Source organism: Eumetopias jubatus, unplaced genomic scaffold, assembly GCF_037043125.1.
Source record: "Eumetopias jubatus isolate StellerSeaLion01/CBP00866 unplaced genomic scaffold, mEumJub1_p1.0 scaffold_14, whole genome shotgun sequence".
NCBI classification, from domain to species: Eukaryota; Metazoa; Chordata; class Mammalia; order Carnivora; family Otariidae; genus Eumetopias; species Eumetopias jubatus.
The window spans coordinates 66,395,799-66,420,005 of NW_028274820.1; the positions used below are offsets into that span (position 1 = coordinate 66,395,799).

General features: G+C 39.5%; 1 protein-coding gene across 3 annotated transcripts in view; it reads right to left on the bottom strand.

Annotated features, from left to right (window-relative positions):
- Nucleotides 1–9,794: 9,794 nt before the first annotated feature.
- The window catches only part of DPY19L1 (dpy-19 like C-mannosyltransferase 1), an 85,050-nt gene continuing 70,637 nt past the window's right edge, over nt 9,795–24,207 (bottom strand). The window contains exons 17-23 of one of the 3 annotated variants that reach the window (XM_028093879.2): nt 22,904–22,928; nt 21,647–21,766; nt 20,059–20,233; nt 19,216–19,315; nt 17,937–18,062; nt 12,458–12,639; nt 9,795–11,067 (exon numbers count right to left, since the gene is read on the bottom strand). In XM_028093879.2, the coding sequence (XP_027949680.1) occupies nt 12,483–12,639; nt 17,937–18,062; nt 19,216–19,315; nt 20,059–20,233; nt 21,647–21,766; nt 22,904–22,928 (703 nt within the window). In that variant the 3' untranslated portion in view covers nt 9,795–11,067; nt 12,458–12,482. Of the gene's footprint in view, nt 12,640–17,936; nt 18,063–19,215; nt 19,316–20,058; nt 20,234–21,646; nt 21,767–22,903; nt 22,929–24,207 lie in introns of all 3 variants that reach the window. The other 2 variants (XM_028093878.2, XM_028093877.2) reach the window with 2 other exon arrangements.

Below are 24,207 nucleotides of genomic sequence, written 5' to 3' on the forward strand. Positions count from 1 at the left end.
CCCCCTTCTCCCAAAAAGCCTTTTTTCTCTCCTTATGTTTGGATGAATTATTCCTATTCTCAATGAAAAACGAAGAGGAACAGAAAGAAATTATTCCAAAGGGGTTGGAGAGACATCTGGGAGAAAAAGTACAAAAAAGAAAACCTCAAAGGTTTTCAGCATTAGAAATGGTTAGCGAGCAGATCCACCCTGATTTGCTCATCATGCTGGGTGCTATGATTAAGGGAAGAGAAAGGGAGAGAGATGTTCTTTTTTTGAAGCTCTCTGCTGCTTGAGCTTGATAGAAAATTCATTTCAAAGAGAGTTCTGGTCTTCTGGTTGGGAAAAAATAACCTAACAAACGTGTTTGATTAGGAACATGAAACCCTCTTGGAATAGATCACCCAGATAAGGTTAGATGAAACACCTGAAATCAGGATCTCAAAGAGATATTAGCCCTCCTGGGCTCGCTGCATTCACAACAGCCACTAAGTGGAAACAGCCTAAAATGGGAACAAATAAGTGGATTCGTAAAATGTGGTATATACATACAATGGAATATTATTCAGCCTCAGAACAGAAGAAAATCCTGCCATCTTGACAACATGGATGAACTTTGAGCACAGTAAGTTAAGTGCAATCAGGCGGTGCCAGAAGACCAAATCCTGGCTGATTCCACTTATATAAGGAATCTAAAATAGTCAAAGTCATAGAAGCAGAGAAGAGAGTGGTGGTTGCCATGGGCTTGTGGGAGGAGGAATTGGGAATTATTAATCAGCAGTTATACAAGATCAAGTTCTAGGGCTCTGGGGTACAACACTGTGCCTACAGTTAACTACAGGGGTTTACACATTAAAAATGTTGTCAGCAGGGCAGATGTCAGGTTAAATGTTCAAACCACAGGGCCAAGGAGGGAAGCTCGGCCTGTGAACAAGTTCCCAAGGTAGAAACGGGGACCTGATGACAGTACCACAAGGCAAGCCCTCCCCTCACCGCTAACCTCGGGGGAAGTCCAGGACGTGCTGCATCTTGTGTTAGTGGGATTTGGGGGTCTTTAAAGTGCAGTTCCGGGGGGCCGGGGAGAGAAGAGTGAGAGGGAAGAAGATGTCGGTGTAGTAGAAAGGCCAGCATGATTAACAATGGCGCGGGTGACAGGATCCCAAGACGGAGTTTATTCTCACAGTAAATGGGAGATTGAGCACAGAGAGCTGGCAGTAACTTGATCAAAAACTATGATCTCATTTAAACCTCACACCCAGACTGAAGAATCAGTATCCCTGTTTTACAGACAGGAAAACAGAATTGGACACGTTACTGCGTTTGCCTAAACTCACGCAGCCTTGTCTAGAGACTGGCAGACCCAGGCTGCATACCCTGCTCGGACCCACTCCAGTGCCTGTGCTGCCGACCAGTCCGCTTGTGATGAAACTTGCATGTCCCTAAACTTCATTCTCCAGCTCCTTGATGGCAGGGAATGCGACTTGTTTTTTTTTTTTCATATTGAGTACCTGCTGCACCTGAAATGCAGCAGGTACTCAATATGTATACACTAAGTTGCAACCCCCCCCAAAAAAAGAAAGAAAAAACTAAAAGAAATGACATCCTCTAAGTTGTCATGAGGAATAGTTTCCAGATAGCTCACAAGTTAATTAATTTGTCTGAGATTACATAGCCAGAATGTGACCCAGGCATGCCTCAATAAAACATTCATTATGGACATTCAGCCAACCTCCCAGTGGCCCCCCTAGGGCAGAGAGATAGCAATTCTTTTTCATCCAGGGTAAGATCTCAAAGTCGGGATGAAATAGCAGGCAATGGGAGGTTGGGTGAAGGGAGAAACCAATAAAGGAATCAGTCGTTCATCCAAAAAAAAAAAAAAATGCTTTGCAAACAGACTGTGAATGACAAAGCCTCCCAACTTCAGGAAATTGATCCTGGCAAAAAATCTTAGTTCAGCTTGATTCTTCTGGTTCCCATAGGGATCTCTCCAGGATAACAAAAGCTCTGCGTGTCTGGAGTAAACGGGAAACAACAATAATTGTTTTGTTTGCACAAATGTAACTTGAATGTCCTGTCATCTGGAACCAGAAAGAAATTTGGTTTAAGTCTCAAAAATAAGAAGCAAGGAGCACGAAGAAGACACTGAACTAGAAACTCCAATGTGCGCCTCTTTGTGCGAGCACACCCAGAGAAGCTCGGGGCCCTGGCTCTCCTGGGCGGCAGGCGGCTTCCGTGCCTGGGCGTGGGCGGAGTTGATGATGTCACATCATTTCAGCCCCCTCCTCTGCTGCTATCATGGGTAGGAGGTAGAAGAAGCAGCTGGCATTGATTATGCTCTGACTGTAAAACTTTCACATACAGTACCTCATGCAACAGCCTTAGGGGACTGGCACGATTTCTAATCCCCCTTTTACCCAGGGGGAAATTGGGCTTTCCAGAATGTAACTGACTTGTGCTGGCTCATAGAGCTAACTGAGCTTGTAAGCCTGGATTCCAACCCAACTTCAATGTATTCCCAAGCCCATGTTCTTCCCACCTTCCCGAGGTGACCAGAGTGCCTTGGGCTGGGACCCAGAGAGCTACTTTCTAATTTCAGCTCTCCTACTTGAGTAGGAGTGTGAGCTAGGCAAATCGACTTCCCCCCCTCAAGGCTCAGTTTCTTGATTTGTAAAAAGAGGTTGTCCTCAACCATGCCAGTCAACACTTCCTTCTAACAGTCTGTGGTTTTGTTATCCTGAGTGGTCACTGCTGGCCTTTTAAATCAGACACCTGTTTCCTTCATCCCTCTTGTCCCTTCACATTGAACTGAGGGTCCATCAGGCACCAAGTGTCAAGGGAAATCCTATTTACAAATTGTGATTGCCAGAGAAATTGAGGATTTCTTCTCCACTTCCTGCCGCACCTATCGGGGATTGTTCTTTTCATGTGTATCAGCATCTGAGAGTGTCTACTTGTTTTTCCACTATTGAATATTTGTTGAAGAATATTTATAAAATGTTTACAGTATAAATAATTATCAGGGGTGCCTGGGTGGCTCAGTTGGTTAAGCGTCAACTCTTGATTTCAGCTCAGGTCGTGATCTCAGGGTTGTGAGATCAAGCCCTGCATCAGGCTAACAGACTGGGTGTAGAGTCTGCTTAAGACTCTCTCTCCCTCTCCCTCTGCTCCTCCCCCCTGCTCTCTCTTAAAAAAAAGAAAAGTATAAATAATTATAATAAAGTTACATCCACATACCCACTACCCAATATCAAGGAACATAACCTTCAACTTTGAAGACCCCAGTGTACCCCATCTTCCACTCCATCCTTTGAGAGATGACCATGAATCTAATTTTGTCTTTATTATTCACTGGATTTTCTTTGTATTTTACCATGTTTCAGGCCCTTAAAAATAGATTGTTTAACTTCACATGTTATTGAACGTTCCCTAAATAAACTCACATTGCATGTATTGTTCTGCAAATTAGATATTTTTGGCCTAATGATAATCCCCTGAGAGTCATCCAAGTTGTTGCCTATTGCTATTTTACATATTCAGTAGAACACTTTATCTGTCTATCTATTCTACTATTTATTCCAGGTGCATGAGCAAATGATCTCCAGGTTTTTGGCTATTACGAACACTCGGCAGTGACCTTCTTAGACATGTCTCCTGATGCACATGTATAAGAATTTTCCTGGGGTATATGTCTAAGGAATGGAGAAACTGGGTCATAGTGTGTACATTTTCAAATTTATCAGGTAATGCCTTTATTTCCAAAATGGTGACCCTCCACCGGGAATAAAGGACTGTGTTTTTCCACCTACTTTCCAGTGTGTACTTTTCTTAAACCAATGTCGTGTTATAAATGTTATCATTATGGTTTCACTTTGCATTTCCCTGATTATGAAGAGGTTGGATTTTCTTTAACGATTCTGGCTCATTTGCATTTTTTTTTCTGTGAAATGTTATGTCTTCGGCCAGTTTTTCTAATGAGTTCTTTGTATGTTTTTTACTATTTGTCAGAGTTTATTCTGGATACTAATCAAGTATCTTCTACACATCATGGCTTGCTTCACTTTCTTCATATTTTTTAGTGAACAGAAGTTAATAACCCTAATGAATTAATGATCCTTTCTTCTATAGGTTTTTGTTAGCTTTTGTTTTAGAAGTCCTTCTTTGAGGAATTCCTCCTTGAGGACATGAAGATATTATCCTATGCTGTCTTCTAGGTTTTCTAGTACTCTCTCTCTCCTACTTAGGTCTTTCATCTATTTGCAAAGTTATTTTTATGTATGATGTGAGGAAAGGAAACAATTCATTAATTTCCATGTAGATAACCAGTTGTCAGCCTCATTTGTTAAATACGTGCTCATTTGTTCTTGAGCTATCCTCTTTTATGAGTCAATTTGTATATCCTTGGGCCAATGCTTCTACAGCTGTTGTGATAAATCTTGTTATCTGGTAGGAAAAAATTCCCCTATGTCATGTCCTTCTTCAGACTTGTCTGAACTGTGCATCCATAAAAATTTTACATTCAAATTGTCAAGCTCCATTAAAAGCCTATTGGGATGCTGATTAAATTATAGGTCAATTTGAGACCTGGTATTTTTCTGTCTTATGTCCAATTAATTCTTAGGTTCTTGTTTGAATCTTTGTTCCTGCATGTAATAAACCTGCACTTTCCTTTTACTGCATTAACCCCACTCCGCTGTAGGTATTAATGTTACAATCACCTAAAAAATGGAATTCTCTGTCTATTCCCTGGATGTTTGTATAAGATTGGAATCATCAGTATCTTGAAAGTTTAGTAGAACAAACATGTAAAACTGTCTAGGTTAAGTCGTTTTCTCTGAGGGCAGATGTTTCTTAAAATTATTAATTCAAATTCTTTGCTGGCAATGAAATTGTTCCTAATTTCTATTTCTTCTTGGGTCAGTTCTATTAAGTTGTATTTTTCTAGGAATTTAACCATTTATCTAAGTGTTCAAGCTTACTGACAAAATTGTTCATAATATCCCCTTTATCTGTTTACTCTTCGCAGCTTCAGTAATTTGCCAATCCTAATTTCTTATGCCTCCTCTATTTTGTCTTATGAATGATTTCAAATAACCTACTTTGGCTTTGTTGATCTCTGTTTTCTATTTCATCCGAGTTCTGCTTGTTATTTCCTTTCATGGGTTGAGGAGAGGGTATGCTGCTATTCTTTGTCTATATTTCTGACATACATATTTGAATTCATCTTTAGTTTAATATGTGCATTTTAGACTAAATAGGAAAAAAAGTATACCTCTAGACCTTCTTTAATTATACCCCACAAGCTGTCTGTGGTATATCATTGTTATGGTTTTTTCCTCAAATTTTTTCGGAGTTTTTTATTCATGGATTACTTAAAACTTATTTATTTTGTATTAATTTCTAACATAAGGGGTTTTCAATCAGTAATTTTTTTCAAAGTGCTATTTGGTTCCACATATGATCAATTTTTTTTGACAAGTATTGAGCACTCATATATGCAAGGCATTGTTCTAGGTGCTTGGGTTAACATCAGTGAACAAAACTGACCAAAAATTCATGCCTTTCTGGAGTTCATGTTCTATTGTCAATTCTTAGAAATGTCCTACACGCTTACCTGGAATGTGTATTCTTCACCTGTTCGGTGCAGTTGCTTTAAATATGATCATTAAATCAACATTCCTTTTCCTAGTACTTAAACTATGTATATCCTTACTGACTGTTTTTGCCTGCTTATCATCTCAATTTCTAAGAGAGGTATGTTAAAATTTCTTGGTGTATTTGTGAATTCATATTTCTCCTGTTTTTAATTATCACCATAGGAGGCATATCCTGTTGAAAGACAAGAAAACTGATTTTCAAAATAAGAGACATATCTTGTCTCACAAAGTTGGTAAAAATGGAGCCAGGATTCCAATTTAGTTGTCTCAATTATGACAATATTGTGTAACTGTCATGTTTTGTCTAATATCCTCATATAGCAACAACACATCAATTGCTCCCCATTTGGGGGAAATTTCCTCTCTCATACTTTAACCAAATTCCTAGAGCTCTCTGCTTCCTGGCCAGCAATGAATGTGGCCAGGACAGCCACACAACCTAAACCAGGCCAATTGTCCTTCCTCTGGAGATAGACGTATCTGTGTGTTTCATATTGCTTTCTAATAGTTCTTTGGTTACTAGCCATGTCTGAATGTATCAAGGTACCTAGCCAGAATATGTCTTGAGATTAATTTTTGTTTTGCTGTTTGTCAAGGATATTCTTTCCCTATAAATGATATTAATGTCATCTGAAGATATTCTGAATGTCCTTATTATTTCATCTCCACAGCTAGAATACATAATCTTCCATTTCTTTTAGTTCACATAAATAATTTTTAGTGCTATATGGAATTTACTGCATTGTTGAATGAAGTGTGGTTTATTTCAAAAATCATTAAGCATTACTATGTGCCAGGAACTATGCTAGGAGGCACTGTAGATTCAGAACGTAGTAAGATAGAAGTCCAGTCTATCAGGACACAATGCAATAGAAAAAGTCATGTTCAATGTGTGGAATATAGGAGTTATAGGAGCATGGGCAGTGGGGGGCAGGTCACTCAGCCAAGGCGTAGGCTGTCAGGGAAGGCTTCACGAAGGAGGTGACACTTAAGTTGCATCTTGAAGTGAAACTGATCAAGAAAGTACAGTCCAGGGAAAAAGAAAAAAAAAAAGCATCTGGGAAGAGAAGAACCACGATTCCCCACACTAATATTAAATTGTCAGTGATTTTAGAGCAAATTCCTTATTTTTTTTGCTGTTATATATCCATTTCTCACTGACACTCTAATCAGGGTTTATGCTATGCGGCACCTATGCTTCCCGTGGCAGGGATCTCTACCTGAACAGAGCGCTCTTTCCTTATGGAGTCTACTCAGCATGAGGTTCCATGATTAATAAAATAGAAATAGTCCATCATCCTCAATAAAAGAGAGTGTACGTGAGAGAAACTTGCTGACCATTTCTAATTTGATTGGGTGGAAGAGATGTGGAAAGGGTGGGTCCAGGAGTGAGGCAGGGAAGCCAGGTTCTAAAATATCACTTGGGCAGTTTTAAAAGTTCCAAATCTTAGGCCACACCCTAGACTGATTCAATCCCAAACTCTGGGGCGGGAGGTGGGGGGGTGGGGCGGCGGGAAGGATTCAGTATTTTTGAAGCTTCCCCAGGTAATTTCCAATGTGCAGATGAGTTTGAGAATGACTGCCATTTTTCTCAGAAAAAGTCTAATTCATCACAGATTTAAAGGGCTGGAAGAATTACCAAATTGCACTTCCTGGGGAGGATCGTTTTAGGGCAAGAGGGAGGCCTCTGAATCTGGACTCTTGTCAGTGAGCAGATACCAAGACTGGAGACCTGAGGGGCCTGGCCAGTGAGCAGGGCATTTTCACCCTGGGGCAGAGCCAGAGGTGTGAACTGTGTCGATAAAACCAAGCTGAAGAGCTTGCCTTCAGGCACCTTTTCTTTTTTTTAAACAAGTTTTAATGGCATAATGCCAAATCTACTTAAAAATGGAAATTTCTTACTTTCATTTCTATGCTTTTAGAAATGGCTAAGTACTAAAGCTTTAAGGGCAATCGGCATAAAAACTGAATGAGCTTAATTTTGCTACATTGAACTTTCTTTCAAGGTATTAAATTTGCATACAGAAAAAAGCCCAGGTACTTAAAAATCAATGAAATGATATTATGCTCAATTAAAAAGAACATGCCTGTGTAAACACAATGCTTGGTAGCACTACCATTTATTTGAAAGTCATTTTGACAACACACTGCTTACTTAAATTAGGATTTTGAGTTAGAGATAATGGAGTACAGAAAACACTGCCTTGAAAGCAGAGCCAATGTCAATACCATCCTAATCTCTTTGCACAAAAAGAAAAATCTACCTTTTACCTACACTACAATGACTCAAAATCTTAAGAGAAAAAGACTTCAACTTGTACATTCATTCAGAATTTTAAAAATCTCTCTCATGGAAGGAAAGTTTAAAGGAGAGAATTTTCAAGACCTTCCTATACCTTAATGTCCTTTTCAACTCCAAATGTAAAACTGTATTTGCACTGATATAGTATTGTGAAATAAAGACCAAATCAAGAATGTAATGAAGTTAAAAAGCAGCTTCTCTTTTCTCAGCACAGGGAACAATTTTACTGAGTTAAATAAGAAACTTCTAGTTGTGGGGAAAAAGGGAAGGCAGAAGAGAGAAACAGGTGATCCATGACTCAAAGCTGGTCCTTAGCTGCTCTCTAAAAGAGGGAGAAGATTGAAGATTTCTGGGGCCAAACAAAGGTAATAAAGTGAAAAATGGAATTTTAAAACCCACACACATCACTGAATTTATCCATTTTCTTCTAGACAAAGTAATTTTACAAAAGGAGGTTCGATTTTAAAGGATTTCTCTCGTTTTTCCATTTCTGAACTGAAAAGAAACTGTTTGAAGCCCAGTCTAGTTTACGGTTTTAAAATATTTAAATGATCTTAAGCCACCTGTTCAGCAAACACAATGTAAATAAGCTGCATTAACGTTCTGGTTAAAACCTACCTGATCTGGTCTTTGCTCCTTGCAAGTTCTGTGAAGCAATGCCCCCTAAAAGACAAAGAGGGGACTCTACCAAATTCAGTTTCTAATACAGGGACCGTGTAGCCTGTCCTGTGGGATAAATGCTGTCAAGAAGGAACGCCCTCTAGAGGCCAGTCATCCACATAGTCTTTTGCAATCCATCAGAGCAGTTCTCAAGTGTGGTCCCTGGACCAAGAGCATCAGCACTACTTGAGACATGGTTAGAAACGTAAATTCTGGGGACCCATCTGTTTAGTCCATTTGGGCTATCCTAGAGACAACAGAAATTTATTTCTCACAGTTCTAAAGAGTGAAAGTCCAAGATCAAGGCGCCAGCTGATTCAGTGTCTGGTGAGAGCCCTCTTCCTGGTTCACAGATGGCAACTTGTAGCTGTAGCTTCACAATGTGAAAGGTCCAACGGAGCTTGCTTGGGATTCTTTTATACGGGCACTAATCCTATTCGTGAGGGCTCCACCCTCATGACCTAATCACCTCCCAAATGTCCCACCTCCTAATACAATCACCTTGGGGGTTGGGATATCAACATATGAATTGTGGGGGGACACAAACATCCAGACCACCCCACCACCTTAGGCGAATTGAATCAGAAACCTCTGTGGTGGGGTGCAGCGACCTGTGTTTTAACAAACGCTCCAGGTGATTCTGAGGCACACGAAATTTGAGAACCACTGGATTAGAAACACTTCACTCCCAAAGATGTCAGAGAAGGAAGGTGTCTCTGTGTAAAGAAATTAATTATACAGGCATGAACTAAGCTAAACTGTCTTTCCTCCAGATAGATAGATAGATAGATAGATAGATAGATAGATAGATAGATAGACAGACAAAACTAATGCTTGTATCAAGCAAAAACATGCAGATATAATTTAGGAAATATCATAAGACCACACTATAGTTTAATGTATGAGGAAACACTTTCAGTAACTCTAAAATTATCCCCAAACTACGGCTTTAAAGAAGATTGTGTCCCTTGATGTAAATGCTAAAGCAATGTAGATGTGTAATAGCATAAATATAGAAGAAGAGTATGGGAAACCCCAGTACTACGCCGCCCCAGGGAAGAGGACCCCTCTGTCGGAACCCTCCCCCATCGCTGAGAACTACAGCCTGCCACACACCAAGTTCACGGTCATCCAACTACAGAATGAGGCTGAACATGTTAGAGTCAAGGTAGAAATGAAAATAACAATAAAAAAAACACTTTCTAGATTTTTCATGATCTTTTTTATTGAACATACATAGTACATGTAAAACAACTGGCATAAAATTCATAAAAATACAATACTTCTATGTGATATCACTTTATTCCTGATACAGCGTTTCATGTTCTCCTTAATATCATTGTCCTATTTTAATACAATACTTTTCCTGCAAAGCGTTTTTTAGAGGCTTTTCTGCTTATAGAAATACTGCCCCCACTTTGTTTTTTCATATGTGACAGCAAGAGCTATTTTTACCACCTCCTTGCCATCCTTACCTTCCTCACACTAAAGCAAAAAAATATTTTTAAATGCTAAAAATGAGTAAAATACTGAGCTTTAATACTGTTTTGTCACGTGTATGGAAACTACTGCTATTCTATGTTGCCATAAAAGATACTGATCATCTACAGCACCGGCTGCTACCAGATGTGACCAAGGCTGAGTGTGCCGTGTAGCCCAAGGCCTCTGTTCTTAACTGACTGGCCTAAAATATAATCATAGCTTGCTGGTGGAGTTACATTAATAAATATCATTACAAAAGCATTCTTATGGGGAGAAAAAAGAACAACCTAATTGGACCACTTTCAACCTTTCCCAGCATATGAAACAGTCAAAACGGTATTTTAGTGTTTTTCCTGTACAGAATTTCCAATCATCACATGTGAACTCCTCAGGAAGGGAATGACTGGAGGGTGGGGAGAAAAGAGAGTGACTTTAAAAGCACAGTTTTTGAAAACCTGGAACGGCTGCGTGTGTGAGACAGCCACGTTTCCGTGAACAGTCTCACATGGAGCGGAGCGCGCCTCCCTCCTCCCGCCCACGGCGACTCTCAGCCACCTCGGCCTCAAGTGCCCTCTTGCCATTTTTCTGGATTGCTGCATCATTGCTCAAATTCTACTCCTAATCCACGACTCCCCAGCTGCTTCCCTATTTTCTGAAACTGGCAGAAGCCCAAGAAATAAAAGTCACCCAGCGAGCGAGGAGGAGGGGGCAGGCACCCGAAGACACTGATGGCAGCTCTGGCCAGAGGAGGCTCCCGGGAAACGCGGGCTGCGTGCGGGGCGGGCTGGGGGCTGCGCGCTCGCCAGCCCACGCTGTCCTTGCAGCTGTCTGCTCTAAGCAAGCTAGTGCTTCCCCCAGACCAGGCTTGTCCTTGGGCTCTGGTGAGAAGGCGGAAAGGGAAGAGCTCTTCAGTGGCTCCCAGGAGTGGGCACCGGAAACCATCCCTGAGGACTCAGGTCTCAAGGACAGTCCACAATGAGGTTAAGCTGCCTGTGGTTAATAAAGAGAACACTGTATAATTAAATGTGTAGTCCATCGGAGTCATGGTTTGCTTAGACTTTAAAATCTTAAAACCGTTTCTCAGAACCATGAGGATTCACTGTTTTGAAGAATCTCATTTCACACAAATTAACTTCTAAGAAACAAAAATTCATACTAGGAATTCAGAGCAGGTTTGGGAATCTTTCAAAATGAAAATAAATAAGAAGGAAAAAAACATAAAGAGGAAGGCTGAATGTATTCATTCCTCGTACTGAAATTATCGTTTTGGGGATCAAAATTATAACATAAGGCTTAAGGCTTTGTCTTACGAAAGACAGGCAATTTAAAAAGTAAAATATAAAAACTCCATTTACTTCTCATTATGCGTTTACTTTTTTGACAGAAAAATTAGTCATGTTTTATTGTATCTTACTAGTAAAAGAAAAACTACACATACTACAGTCTACTGTTCCGCTGTAATTTATGTCTACTCAAATACACATTAGTTTGTAGATGCATTATATTTGGGTCATTCAAAATAGTTGATCTTAAAACTATAATTAAACATGAAAAATTTTTACAGTGGGTTAAAGGTATTAAAATATAAACATCTGAATAATACTAAAAACGAGAAAAATACACAATTGCCATTAAATTTTTTTTAACCAAGAATAAGTGCTTTCGAAGCAACTAAACGAGTAAATGACACTTATTTGACTAAGAATGCTGGGAGAGAAAGAGGGAGAAAGGGGAGCAAGAAGACACGCTGACGCCACATGGTTGGTAACTGCAGGAATTTTGTCCTGATCACTAGAGCCAAGAATCTGGAGTAGTCATGGGCAGGAAATGCTTCATTAACAAGAGCAACAAGAAACAAAAGAACATGAAGAAGTGAAACAGGTAAGTCCACATAGCAAGTACCCATGTCTGCCCCATCTGCTCTTACGGAAGTTGATGACAGGGGCCCAACATGACTGAGGAGCTTACGACAGTCACGGAGACGTCCAAATGACAAGAACAAGAGGCAGAAGAGGAAGCAAGGAGCACCAAGAGTCCATGAACTAAAATCAGCCCCTACAACGGTCAGAACTCACGATATTTTCATGCCTTCCTTGTCATGACCCATCATATTTCTTTTACAGGTAGTTTTGCTCACTCACTTTAGCACAAATATTTAAGTCAGGTACAAACATATACTCATTTGCATAGCAAATTTTAAGGGGCTGCATTGAAATAGTAACCAATTAAGGTATAAGTATTTTTACAATCAGAACGACATTTGAATTGACCAAACAAAATGTTTTCTATTTGAAAACAGTTACCTATAAAAGTTTTTGGGATTTGAATTAAAAACAAGGCATGAGTTATTAGCAAAACATTAAAACCATTACTGATGTACTTCTCTGTAGGTCTGTAGGCAGCAGTCATTCTTCTGTAACTTCTAAGACCTTGTAAACACTGTTCTGGAATACAGTGGTGAAGTGTGGCTTGGAATCCTTCACCAAGAGGTTACATAAGGGAGGTTTCCCAGCATTTGCAGGATCTTCCACGTCCCAAATTTCAGGCATACTGCACCCAGGCCTAGAGAAATTAAGGTAGAGAGTAAAAATTAAAGTACATTATATATGGCAGATGAAGCAAAGCACACTTTTTAGATTCCTGCCCCCATTTCATTTTTTCTATGTAAATTAGGTTAGTTTTAAAAATCCTATTATATTTATTTAAGCTGCCATAAATTCTCTTTAGAACAAGGTGAATACAGCAAAGTTGACTATAAAAAAAAAGAAAAAGACATACAAAAATACATGAATTCAGTTGATCAAGAGAGATCTTGCTTAAATTCTGCCTCAGCTACTTAGCAAGAATGTGGCTTTGGATAGCTCACACAGTCTCTCCCCATATTTGTCAAATGGGGAATACCCATGACGTGGGTGTGTCATGAGGACTTACAGAAAGAGAGAGAGAGAGAGAGATTGTATCTAGCTAGCACTGTGCCTGGCACACAGTAAGAGGTTAATGTATTATATTGACTTGAAAATTATAATTGGCAGATATGCTTAGGTCACATTTATGCAACTTCCCACTACTGTCTCCTAGAATGAGTCAATTTAAAGCAAATCCAGTGGTGTTCAGCTCATGTTTTAGCTAAATGCACAATTAAATTTTAAAAGCAATATATTTTATAAAGAATAGCAGAAGTAAAATTGGCATTGTATGATATTTGTCCCAATAACTTCTGCAGATAACTATAACATACATTATTTATTTATTTATTTATTTATTTATTTATTTATTTATTTTAAAGATTTTATTTATTTGACAGAGAGAGACACAGCAAGAGAAGGAACACAAGCAGGGGGGAGTGGGAGAGGGAGAAGCAGGCTTCCCACAGAGCAGGGAGTCCAATTTGGGGCTCGATCCCAGGACTCTGGGATCATGACCTGAGCCGAAGGCAGACACTTAACGACTGAGCCACCCAGGTGCCCCGTAACATTTATTTTCAATCTAAAGCAGTGTTCTAGATATAACTGTTGGCTTTCACTAGGTTCACAAATTTTTCTTTTTTTTTTTCCTTTTTTTGGCTTTTATTACATTGAAGATTTTTTTGTTCTTATATTCCAAAATGTCACTCTTTTAGGGATGGTGATTTTTATGTCTTGTGTAAGGAATTCTTCCCTATCACGATATCATGAGAATATGCATTGTGTCTTCCATGAAAGTCTTAGAGTTCTGTTTTTCACAGTTAGACCTATAACTCATCTGAAATTAATTTTTCTGTATGGTGTGAGGTAGAGATTTCATTTTTCCACTGAGATAGCCAAGAGCTCTAGGTCCATTTATTAATTATTATTTATCAAATCCATCCTTGCCCCCCACTACTCAGTACCTGGTACATTGCTTTCAAATCTATATTACCTGTTTTATAATCACCAATGTAATAACGGATTCAGGCAAGAATCAAAACTGGATGCAACCTATCTGGTGAAAGGTTGTTGAGAAAGAGGATAAACAAATGGCCTCCAAGTATCTCCACAGATTTCTTATTAATTCTAAAGGAGATCTGTCCCCTTAAAGATCAAGTGATCAAACTTAGCATCACCAATGATAGAACAAAGTGATCTCTACCTCCTCAAGTGACATATGGAGAGTATACAACCCCTCTGGGGTAATTAATATTCTTGCCACAATTTGCTCAACTAAATCTAATCATGAGGAAGGAATTAGACAAATCCAAACATGGAACATTCCTAGAAGACAACTGGCCTGAACTCTTCGAAAATATCAATAAAAACAAAACAGGTAAAAGGGAGTTCACAATTTTTATGTGCTATTTGAGAAATTAAAAAAAAGAGAAAAATACAAAACACAGAAAAATTATAGAGAATTGGCAACTGCTTATGTTTTGTCATGGTTGCTTCACTTTAAGAGAAAAAACCACTTCTAACATGTCCTTTTTATTCCCAAAGGCAGCCCCACTCCCCTGCTCTCCACGAGGCAAGCACCATGGCAGGAGTACATACGCTTTTTTCTTAATAACATCTTCAATTTAAAGCTAACTACCATCCAAAAAGTGCCAAAATATAGGCCTATCAAAATAAGAAAAAAAATGAAAGTCACTGTCACTGCCAATGCCATTTCTCAGAGGTGGCCTGTGTACACAATCTAGCACACATTCTGCGAGGCCTCTTTCATCCAAGTTCAGACACAAGTGCATACAAACATAGGCATGGATTTATATATGTAGATGCCCCTGGGTTGCTTTTACAAAAATGAGATTATTTTGGGACTCCTCACTTGACAAGAAAATGTGGCCATTTTTCCACCTCAGCACCTAAAGATCTACTTCATTCTTTTGAATAGTTGCTAGTACGTCCATGTATTAATGAACCACTGTGTTATGGATGGATATTCTGATTCCCATTTTGCCGTTGTAAAGTGATGTTGATATAAAGATTCTTGTGCCGGTACCTTTCTGCAAGCTGAATTTCTAGAAGCAGCACTATGGCTACATCACAGGGCTACACAATTTTCACTTTGCCCCTGTCAGATTATCTCCCAAAAGGTTTTACCAATGAGTGCTCTCAAGAAGAGTGTAGAGGGCACATTTTTTGCACAGCCTCCCTGACGCCAGATTCTATCAACACTTGAGTACTTATGACAGTAAGATTGGGCTTGGGTTCTCTACCACTTAATTTTCTCACACATGCTGAGTCCCAACTGTGACTACACTGCTGGCTGTGGGCAGTAGAGAGCACAACACATGGGCAGAGAAAACTACCTGGCTCCTGGGTTCACCTGCTTTCAGGAGAAAGAGAAGGCTAAGAGCTGCCTTTGTGAGCTCTGTTGGCCTAAGTGTAACACCCTGTAGTCCTTATCCAGTTTCCAGAAGCTTCTCCAGGAGCCAGCCAGCTAGATCTTTAAATAGCATTACTGAAAATGGGAATAATTTTCCTCTGAATTCATGTGTTTTAATTGTATGTCAACTCTATTATTGGAATTAATGAGAAAGAAAGCAGAGAACTGAGAATAAAAGAGTAGATAATTAAAAACTCATCTACAACTTGCATTTGAGTACATTTTCATACTTGTATTTGAATACGTGGTGTCAAGTATTTAAAGAATAATCAAGCTACACAATTAAAGCCCACTGGTGCTGAGATCACACAAATGCAGTGCTCACCAATGTGCTGGGCAGAGTTTAAGTGCTAGATATATATTGAGTCCCTCTTCCCTTTCTTCTCCTACTGAGTCCCTACTTCCTCCCCCTGCTCTGACACACTCTTCTCTTCCAGTAACCTACAGATGTCTCAGGCATAACTGAAATGGACAGTGGAGTCCAAAGTATTAAAGAAGATCCTTCTGTCAAGAAACTCAGTTTTCCTACTGCACTAAATATTAGTCCTTCTTCCCTTTCCTCTCCTGCCTCAGTCCCCGATTTGCTTCCCTGGCAGAACAGAAACTGCAGCTTGTGTTTTGTTTCAAGGTTTAAGCAGAGTGCACCTGCCTAAAATTTCCTGAGATTTATTATCAGCTTAAATCTTGCAGTAGATGGAGAGTGCTTTTTTAGTTACTGAGGAAAATAGATTAGAGAAAGTCACTTCCCTTAGCTTCCTCCTCTCCATGCTGGAAAAACACAGGGGCAAGTCAAGCTCCAGATGGGGAAATCGAGCACACACTCCCACCCCAGATTCTCAGTCTTAGGGCCCATAAATGAGCGCTAAATGGAAATGATCCAAAGTCAGTGAATTCACTGCTGACCTTGTCTAGTGTACAAGATTGATTGCCATACTTCCTAAATTTGTCTTTCAGCCCTTCTGGTGTACAAAACAGTGCTCTGCCCATCAGAACATGAGACCACTACAGTGAGGCAAATCCAAGGAGCTCCATCAATATCTTAGAATACAAAGTGCCCCAGCCTCTGCAATTCCCACACATTCAAAACACTATGCACGGTCTAGAAAAAAAATGAAGAATCTTGAATCAAGGCTCATCATTAGCTTGGGGACAGAAAGGTCATAAAGCATTATTTTTATGTTCCAGTAACCTATAGGTGTCTCAGGCTGATCACTGAACTAGAAAGTGAAGCCCAAGGCAATAAAAGAAGATCACAATGTGGGTGGAAATCTCCGTCAAGAAACTATGTTCTCCTGACTGCAAATGTCAACCTACCATTCATTTACATTACGATGTCCTCATAAAATTGTTATGAGAGATGCTTGTGGCTTTTTTGTCCTAAGTTTATATAACAAAGTTAATTAAAAGCGAGATTCTTATGTTTATAAGGAACTAAAACATTTTCTGAATTACGACTCTAAGAACAAGAACATTTTGTATAGATCCTGATTCAATTCAAGTCACCTGGGACCCATTCATAGGAAAATCATTCAATAATCAACAATTGTTTGAGTTTCCTTGTGGGCAATGTGGACAGCTACTGCATCACAAAACGATTCTCACTCCTGAGTCAATATTTAATAATTTTGTCTTAACACCCTTGTGTATCACTGAAATACATGGTGAGTAAGTATGATTAAGCCACAAACACAGCAACCTCCAAAGGCCTCTGTTTAAAGGGAAGTGAGAATTTTAAAAATAATAGTATTCCATAAAATACTCTTGATCTGTAATGAACTTCTCATGTCTGTGATCCTCATGGAGCCAATGCTTTGGTATTTTAAAAGCAAGCTCCTGTCATCGGCTGTCTCATCACCCAGGTGTAAGATTTCTAAACAGTCAACTTCACAATTCATATTTGTTTTGCAGAGCTTACTAACTTTTGCTATTCTATGCTTAATGGACTTCCTTGAGTGGAAACAGTTTTTCAAACTATAAACCCAAGAGAATGTGGGTCACAGTAAAGTTAATTATTTCCCCACTCAAATCAGATGTGGAACAGCAAGAAGGAAGGGTCGCTCTGAGGTGATGCTGGGACGGGGGGCCTGTCCCTCATGGACACGGTGCAGACACGTGGCACGTGCAAAGGAGGCCCTCTCAGCTGCCTGCCTTACTTCATTACAGTGAGAATCGCCATTATTCGGTTGCAGACTCTGCAAGTCTTTTTAAAAGAAAATACATCCGACTTTAAGTTAAAAGTTTTTAAAAACATCAAAGGCAAATATGAGCAATTTGGGAAATTGTCAGTGCCAATACAATACCTTTAAGGTAGTGTACACATGCAAATCATTATAAAAAAAACATTTGTAATGAGCAGAAAGGAAAAAATTCCAATGCAAATAATGATCTAAAAAGTTTTACCATTTATACTATGCTGAAAGTTACATATATCCCCCATATATGACGAGTAAAGCATTTGCCATAAGACTGAATTAATTTTCATGTCTTATGAATATAAAATATTAACTGTGTTGAATACTCACTTGGATCTTCTTATACACCAGGACTCTTCTAGAATGTAATAATTCACTTGTAACTTTATCAATTCCCGCTTCACTTCTTCAGCTGCTTTTCGACTATACATTGAGTAAACTATTTTCGTTCTGGCTCTTTAAAGAAAAATAATTGGGCAGAAGATTTTCAAGATTAAAAGGATGCAATCAATCTATTTGGAAGAGAGCACTGAATGGAAAGAAGAAGAAAGACTACAGAAGAGTCAGGTCAAGAGAACATGCTTCACAGAGTTCCTGCTCAGGGGCATCGGGGAGGTCAAAAGAAAAAGGTAGAAGCATAGCATAAGAGTCCTGGGAGAAGAGGCTCAGTTTAATGCATCCCTGCATTTCCAAACTTAGTCTTTTTGTTTGTTTGCTTGCTTGGTTTTGTTCTGTATTCTCCATGACCCTGTCATACATGAGAGTAAGGCCTGCTGTGCGTGGACGCACATAAACACGGCTACCCGCCTACGTTACAGCTACACCGCAGTCCCAACTTTGAACGCAGCCAGAACTGGCATTCACGGCTCTCCGTTTTATTCCTAGATTAAGAAACAAAAAAACAACAACTAAACTTATTCAACACAACTGTTCTGGAAATAAGCTTACTGAAATTGATTTTTAGTGAAAAGATTTTTTATTTATAAAACAGAAGTGTCACTGTTACACAAAAGAACAGATTAATAGGATTCACCCAATCACTTAGGAAATGAATAGCTTGACCTAACCCAGAAATTGCATGAAAATTAAATCTATGTCCTTTTCAAAGAGAACACAATAACTCTAACTTATGAAAAATATAAAACACAAAAACCAAGACCATTCTAGTAGGCTACATGGGTGAAAATCAGAATAAATTCAAATCTTTGAATGGGATTCCATCAACTGACTCCTCAGAATTCAAGAAAAATAGCCAAAAGGAAACCTTAATAAAAGATAGAGGCTCATGAATCTTCTGGGGAGCTTAAGGAGGATGATGACTAATAAGGACCTGGCTGTCTTGCAATTCACTTCACCTGTAGAAGACAGACATGCTATGATTTCATTTTGCTGCCTCGTAGAGAAGAGAACCCCCAACGTTGTAGTTTTATTGCCCAATAAACATTTTTGTATCTGACTTGGCCCTCTTATTTCAGCACTGTTTTCTCCCCTAATTCTATAAATCCCCATTCACTGCAGCCTTCTGGAAACACTCATTATTTTACTGGTTCCCTCACTCAGGATTTGTGTGAGAAATTTGTTTTGGGTGATGTGAGAATTGTGTACTAACCTTAACCCTGCATCTTCATAATGCGGATGATTCACAATGGGCCGAAGCGCAGAGAGCTTCACACTTGCCATTGTGGGCATGGCACCTGCAAACACTGCGTCTGCAAAGCAGGAAAGACGGTCTCAGGAAGACACTCAGTGAGGGTTACAAGGGTCTCCTTCTGGTCAACTCGGTCGCTTCCCAGGTGAGAAAGTGGAGGCCCAGAGAGGTTCATGACTTAAAAGACTCAATGGAAGAACCAGACTGAAGTCAGCTGGCTGGTAAAATGGCTATCAGCCCCCTGGCTTGGGTAAACCATTTTCTTTGGAAGTTAGAGCCTCCTCCTTTCATCAGTGAGGATTTCTGGGGCTTTGTTTGTTTGTTTGTTTGTTTTTGTAATGTCTTAGGAATCTGTCCTGCCTCTAGGAAAGAATAATGAATTGGCTAGGAAAGTTTTATAGCACCAAGGAATTCTAGGAAATGATTTAAAATTCAGTCATTTGATACTCAGATAACAACAAAATCTCCCTTGAATAAAGTGTCATATTTTGAGTTCATTTCAAGAAGGAATGTGCAAGGCTAAGATTAAAAACTCATTAGGAAAATAAGCACAACAAAAATTATTTTAAATTATGCCACATAAAACTTTGGATGAATTCTGAAAAAACATTAGAATTTATGGAAGAAAGCAAAATAGGTTACTAAGAAAATATAACATTTCCTTTGCAAACCATTTAAGTAAGATTGACATCTCTCTTTTTCTGAATAATCTAGAAGCAGCACTACTTAGAAAGAGTAAGGTCATTGGAAGTAATGTGGGTTTAAGATTTTGCTGTGGCATATAAAATTATGGGGGAAACTTACCTGGTTTAGTACTGTATTTGATCCATTCTATAAGTTCTTCTTGTGGCAAATTGCTGAACTCCCCTACAATATTCCACTGGGTTTGCAGATTTGCTGAACCTTGTATTGACATTGCTGCTAATACAGCAAAAACAACAGCACCAGGATGTACTTTGCAAAAGAGCCATCCAAACAGCTGAAACCAAATGAAGAATACACTGATAATTGTTAGTACAAAGCAGCCTGCATCCAATAAACAAAAGTTCTTCCCAGAGGAGAATGCAGTCTCTGGCAGAGTCCCAGATAAAGGACTAATTATTCTAAGAAAAAGTTCCAGAAACAATGACCAGAGGGATTAAAAGAATTTTGCCATTAGCCTTACATGGGTGGGACATAATTTAAGAAGCAGTTCTCTCAATTTGTTCTAATTCCAGGTTCAGGTAAAGCCAGCACCACCTACATAATTTGCCAGGCCCAATGCAGAATGAAAATATGGGACCTCTTGTTCAAAAATTATTTAGAAGTTCAAAAGAACAACAGAAGAATATCCAAGTAGGTGTAGGGTCCTTCTGAGGGTGGACCCCCATGTGTTCGCAGAGGTCCCACACCTGTGAAACCTTCCCCGGGGCAAGGTTCTCTATCTTCAGTCATGGCGCAGGCTGGGATTTAAGATGCAAGGCTTCCCATCAGCCTCCTTTCCTGTCCCAGCCTGGGGGAGTCAGGGAGAGTGGCTTCATCCCTAAGCTGGCCTCCAGTAAACGCTGCCTCTCTAACACAACACCACCATTCCGATTGGGAACCTTGAGGCTGACTGATCTTTCCATTCAAATAGTCCACACTCAGTAACACTTTGTCCCGCTCATTCTCCCCTTAAGTTCTCTATGTCTGGAGAACCAGATCCAGCTTTTTGAGGGCATATATATATATATTTTTTTGCTTTTTGACTTTTCTATTTACCATTCTACCCTCATCTCTAGAGCGTGCTGTAGATGCTTAGTAAATATTTGCTAAATTTAAGAAAGCGACTGCTGCTGCACCTTGGCCAATGGTCTGATGAAAAGGGGACACCGTGTAGAAGCATAAATCTGTGGATACAGAGCAAGGAGGCAGTTAGCCAGGAAAAATAAATAGCAAATAACCAAAATGGCTTACACTAAATTCTAAAAAGTCAAGCCAGGGATGTTCATAAAAATGTATACTCAAATGAAAAAAAAATTTCTTTAAGCTTGATACCGAAAAAGAACATCTATTTGAAAGTACCTGCAACTTGAAATCACTGGTTAGAATTCTTTGGGGTAGGAATATCAAAACAACAAAAAAATTATTTCTACAATGAAGCTCTGTTTTCTATCAAAATCTGTAGTAATCACTCATGAATTCAGCCTACACTACTTGAGTATTCATTGTATGCCAAAGACTATTTTAGAATACATGACCTGCTTTGGCCTTTGCCCTTTAGGAGAGGTTAATACAAAACCATGAAGAACTTTCACTACAACAGTTTAAAGAATTTTGAGTAATTCAGTATTATTTTAGGGGGCCATTCAATAACAAAGGCAGGGGTAAAGTGACCATAGCAGCTATAACGCCAATATAACCACCACCTTACCTGTCTTGAACAGATCAAGGAAGCCATAACACACATGTGTGGTGTCAGGAAGAGTTTTAGTCTCATAATCAAGATACCGAGGACTGTATATGCTAACAGTTGCAATGCATGATAAACTAGCTGAAAGAAAGAGAAAATATTTTTTCATTCCTACTATTTGTGAAGTTTAATATATTGTTAAAAAGATGAATATCCAGAAAAGGGTGCTTTTTCTTAGTAACAATATTGTGATTTCTGAAATAAACGAGTCTTAAAATTCACTTTCAAACTTCTCTATCTTATTAGAAGCTAAAATTATAAGCCACTACCGTAAGTGGTTTTAGAATTTTGCTCAGAGTTAAGCCTGCAGTTAATAAAGCCCACATTTCTGAATCAAACTTGGTGCTACCATCAGATTAAGGTAGGAAAGTCGTAATCAAAAATAATAACTGCTTGAGATCCCAGAGCTCTGCCTTGGAACAGCCATCAAAACCAGGCTGAAATATGCAATACCGTATTATTAACTGCAGTCACCATGCTGTTGCTAAGAGAGTAGATCTTAAAAGTCCTCATCACAAGAAAAAAGATTTTTTGTATGGTGATGGATGTTAGCTAAGACTTATTATGGTGATCATTTCACAATGTACAAACATCTGATTAATTATGTTGTATATCTGAAACCAATATCATGTTACATGTCAATTATACCTTAATTAAAAATAAACAAAAATGAAGGAAGGAAGGGAGGGAGGGAGGGAAGGGGAGGGGAGGGAAGGGGAGGGGAGGGGGGGAGGGAAGGGAAGGGAAGGGAAAGGAAGAGAAGGGAAGGGAAGGGAAGGGAAGGGAAGGAAAGGGAAGGGAAGGCAAGGGAAGGCAAGGGAAGGCAAGGGAAGGGAAGGGAAGGGAAGGGAAGGAAAGGGAAGGGAAGGCAAGGGAAGGCAAGGGAAGGGAAGGGAAGGCAAGGGAAGGGAAAGGGGAAGGGGAAGGGAAAGGGAAAGGGAAAGGAAGGAAGAAAGAAAAACAGGTGGCATCACCAAGAGAGGGAAGCAGCAACCATTCACACAATAAACCAGATCATCCTGAGGATGATCAGAACAGACCAAATGAGCTTCCTACTTAACTGTTTTAACAAATGAATGGTCGTGTTTGTAACAGTCTCATAAAAACACACACAGACCTATTTTGAAGATGATGAGTGACAATTACCAATACTTAAAAACTGGAACTAGAAAGAAAAGTCCAAATATACAGAAAATTTTAGTAATATTGAGTCTTTACCTCTCCATGATCAAACTGGTGTTTTCTGAAATGGAATAAGAAATACTACTATTGAATCATTACTGAAGCACTTACTTCAACTATTTGCATTATCTTACAAATATGAGTTTTACAACTTGTATAATATTCCAAGGACACATATATGTAAATAAAAATAACTAACAGTTATGAACTGAAACTGGTGCCACAATGTTTTAAAAGACAGTTGTTGTTTTTTTTTTAATGACAATGTTGCATACCGTGCACATTTGACTACATGGATAATTACTGGCTCAACAAAAGGCACACTGTGGTGTATGAGATACCTCCCTGGGGATATTCTGGCAAAGCAGGGAGTGAAGGGAAGCCTGAAGCCTTCATACTTCCATACCCCTGCTTCTCATCACCAGTGGTCCCTGAGCTCCCCCATAAACTGCAGCTGCTAGAGATCATTTAGGAAACCACACATAAAAGATGTTTTCAGCAGCGGCTATGGAATATACCAATAGCCACTTTAGTTTTGCTTGACAGTTTTAATTTCCTGAGAAAGGATACATGCTTAAAGGCCCATATACCCTCCCTACATCTCCCTCTGACCCCACACCACCCCTTCCCTGCCATCCCATTTCGATTATCATCACAGTGGTGCCAGCAATTTTTTGAAAATGGTAATCTAGTCATGCCAATTCCTTACTTAAAACCCTCCAGTGGATTCCTTTTGTAATAAGAATAAACTCTCAAATCCTTACCATGCCGCACATGTTCTTCCTACTTCTCGTTCTTGAAACTCATTGTCTACCGCATTCCCTCTTGGTCACTGTGCTCCAGTCACACAAGACTAATCTTACTCCCTCAAACATCAGAGAGACTCCCATATTCAGTGCCCCTCTCCATAATCACTCCTACTCCATTTCCCTGTTTTATCTCCTCAAAGGTGTTCATTCACTGGTTTCTTGATTACCATCTGTCTCGCCCTACCAAAATGAACCCCTCGGGACTACAGGGCACAAACCCACCCATCGTCAATTTCATTGAGCACTAATAACACTGCAGATACAGCAGGAAATAAGACAGGAAAATACCTTTGCCCTCACAGAGCTTACATATAAGTCAAGGGAGAAAACAAAAAGCAAATGAGCAAAAGACACATGGTGATAAGTACTGTGGAGAGAAAGGAAGCAGGGCAAAAGGTGCCAGGAATGCTGGGTGACCGGGAAGGTGTATGTCAATCCATGTGGTCACCAACTGAGTGACATGTGAGCAAGGCCTGAAGGAGTGGAGAGTTTGAGGTTGAGCATCCCTCAGGCAGAAAGACCGTACAGAGA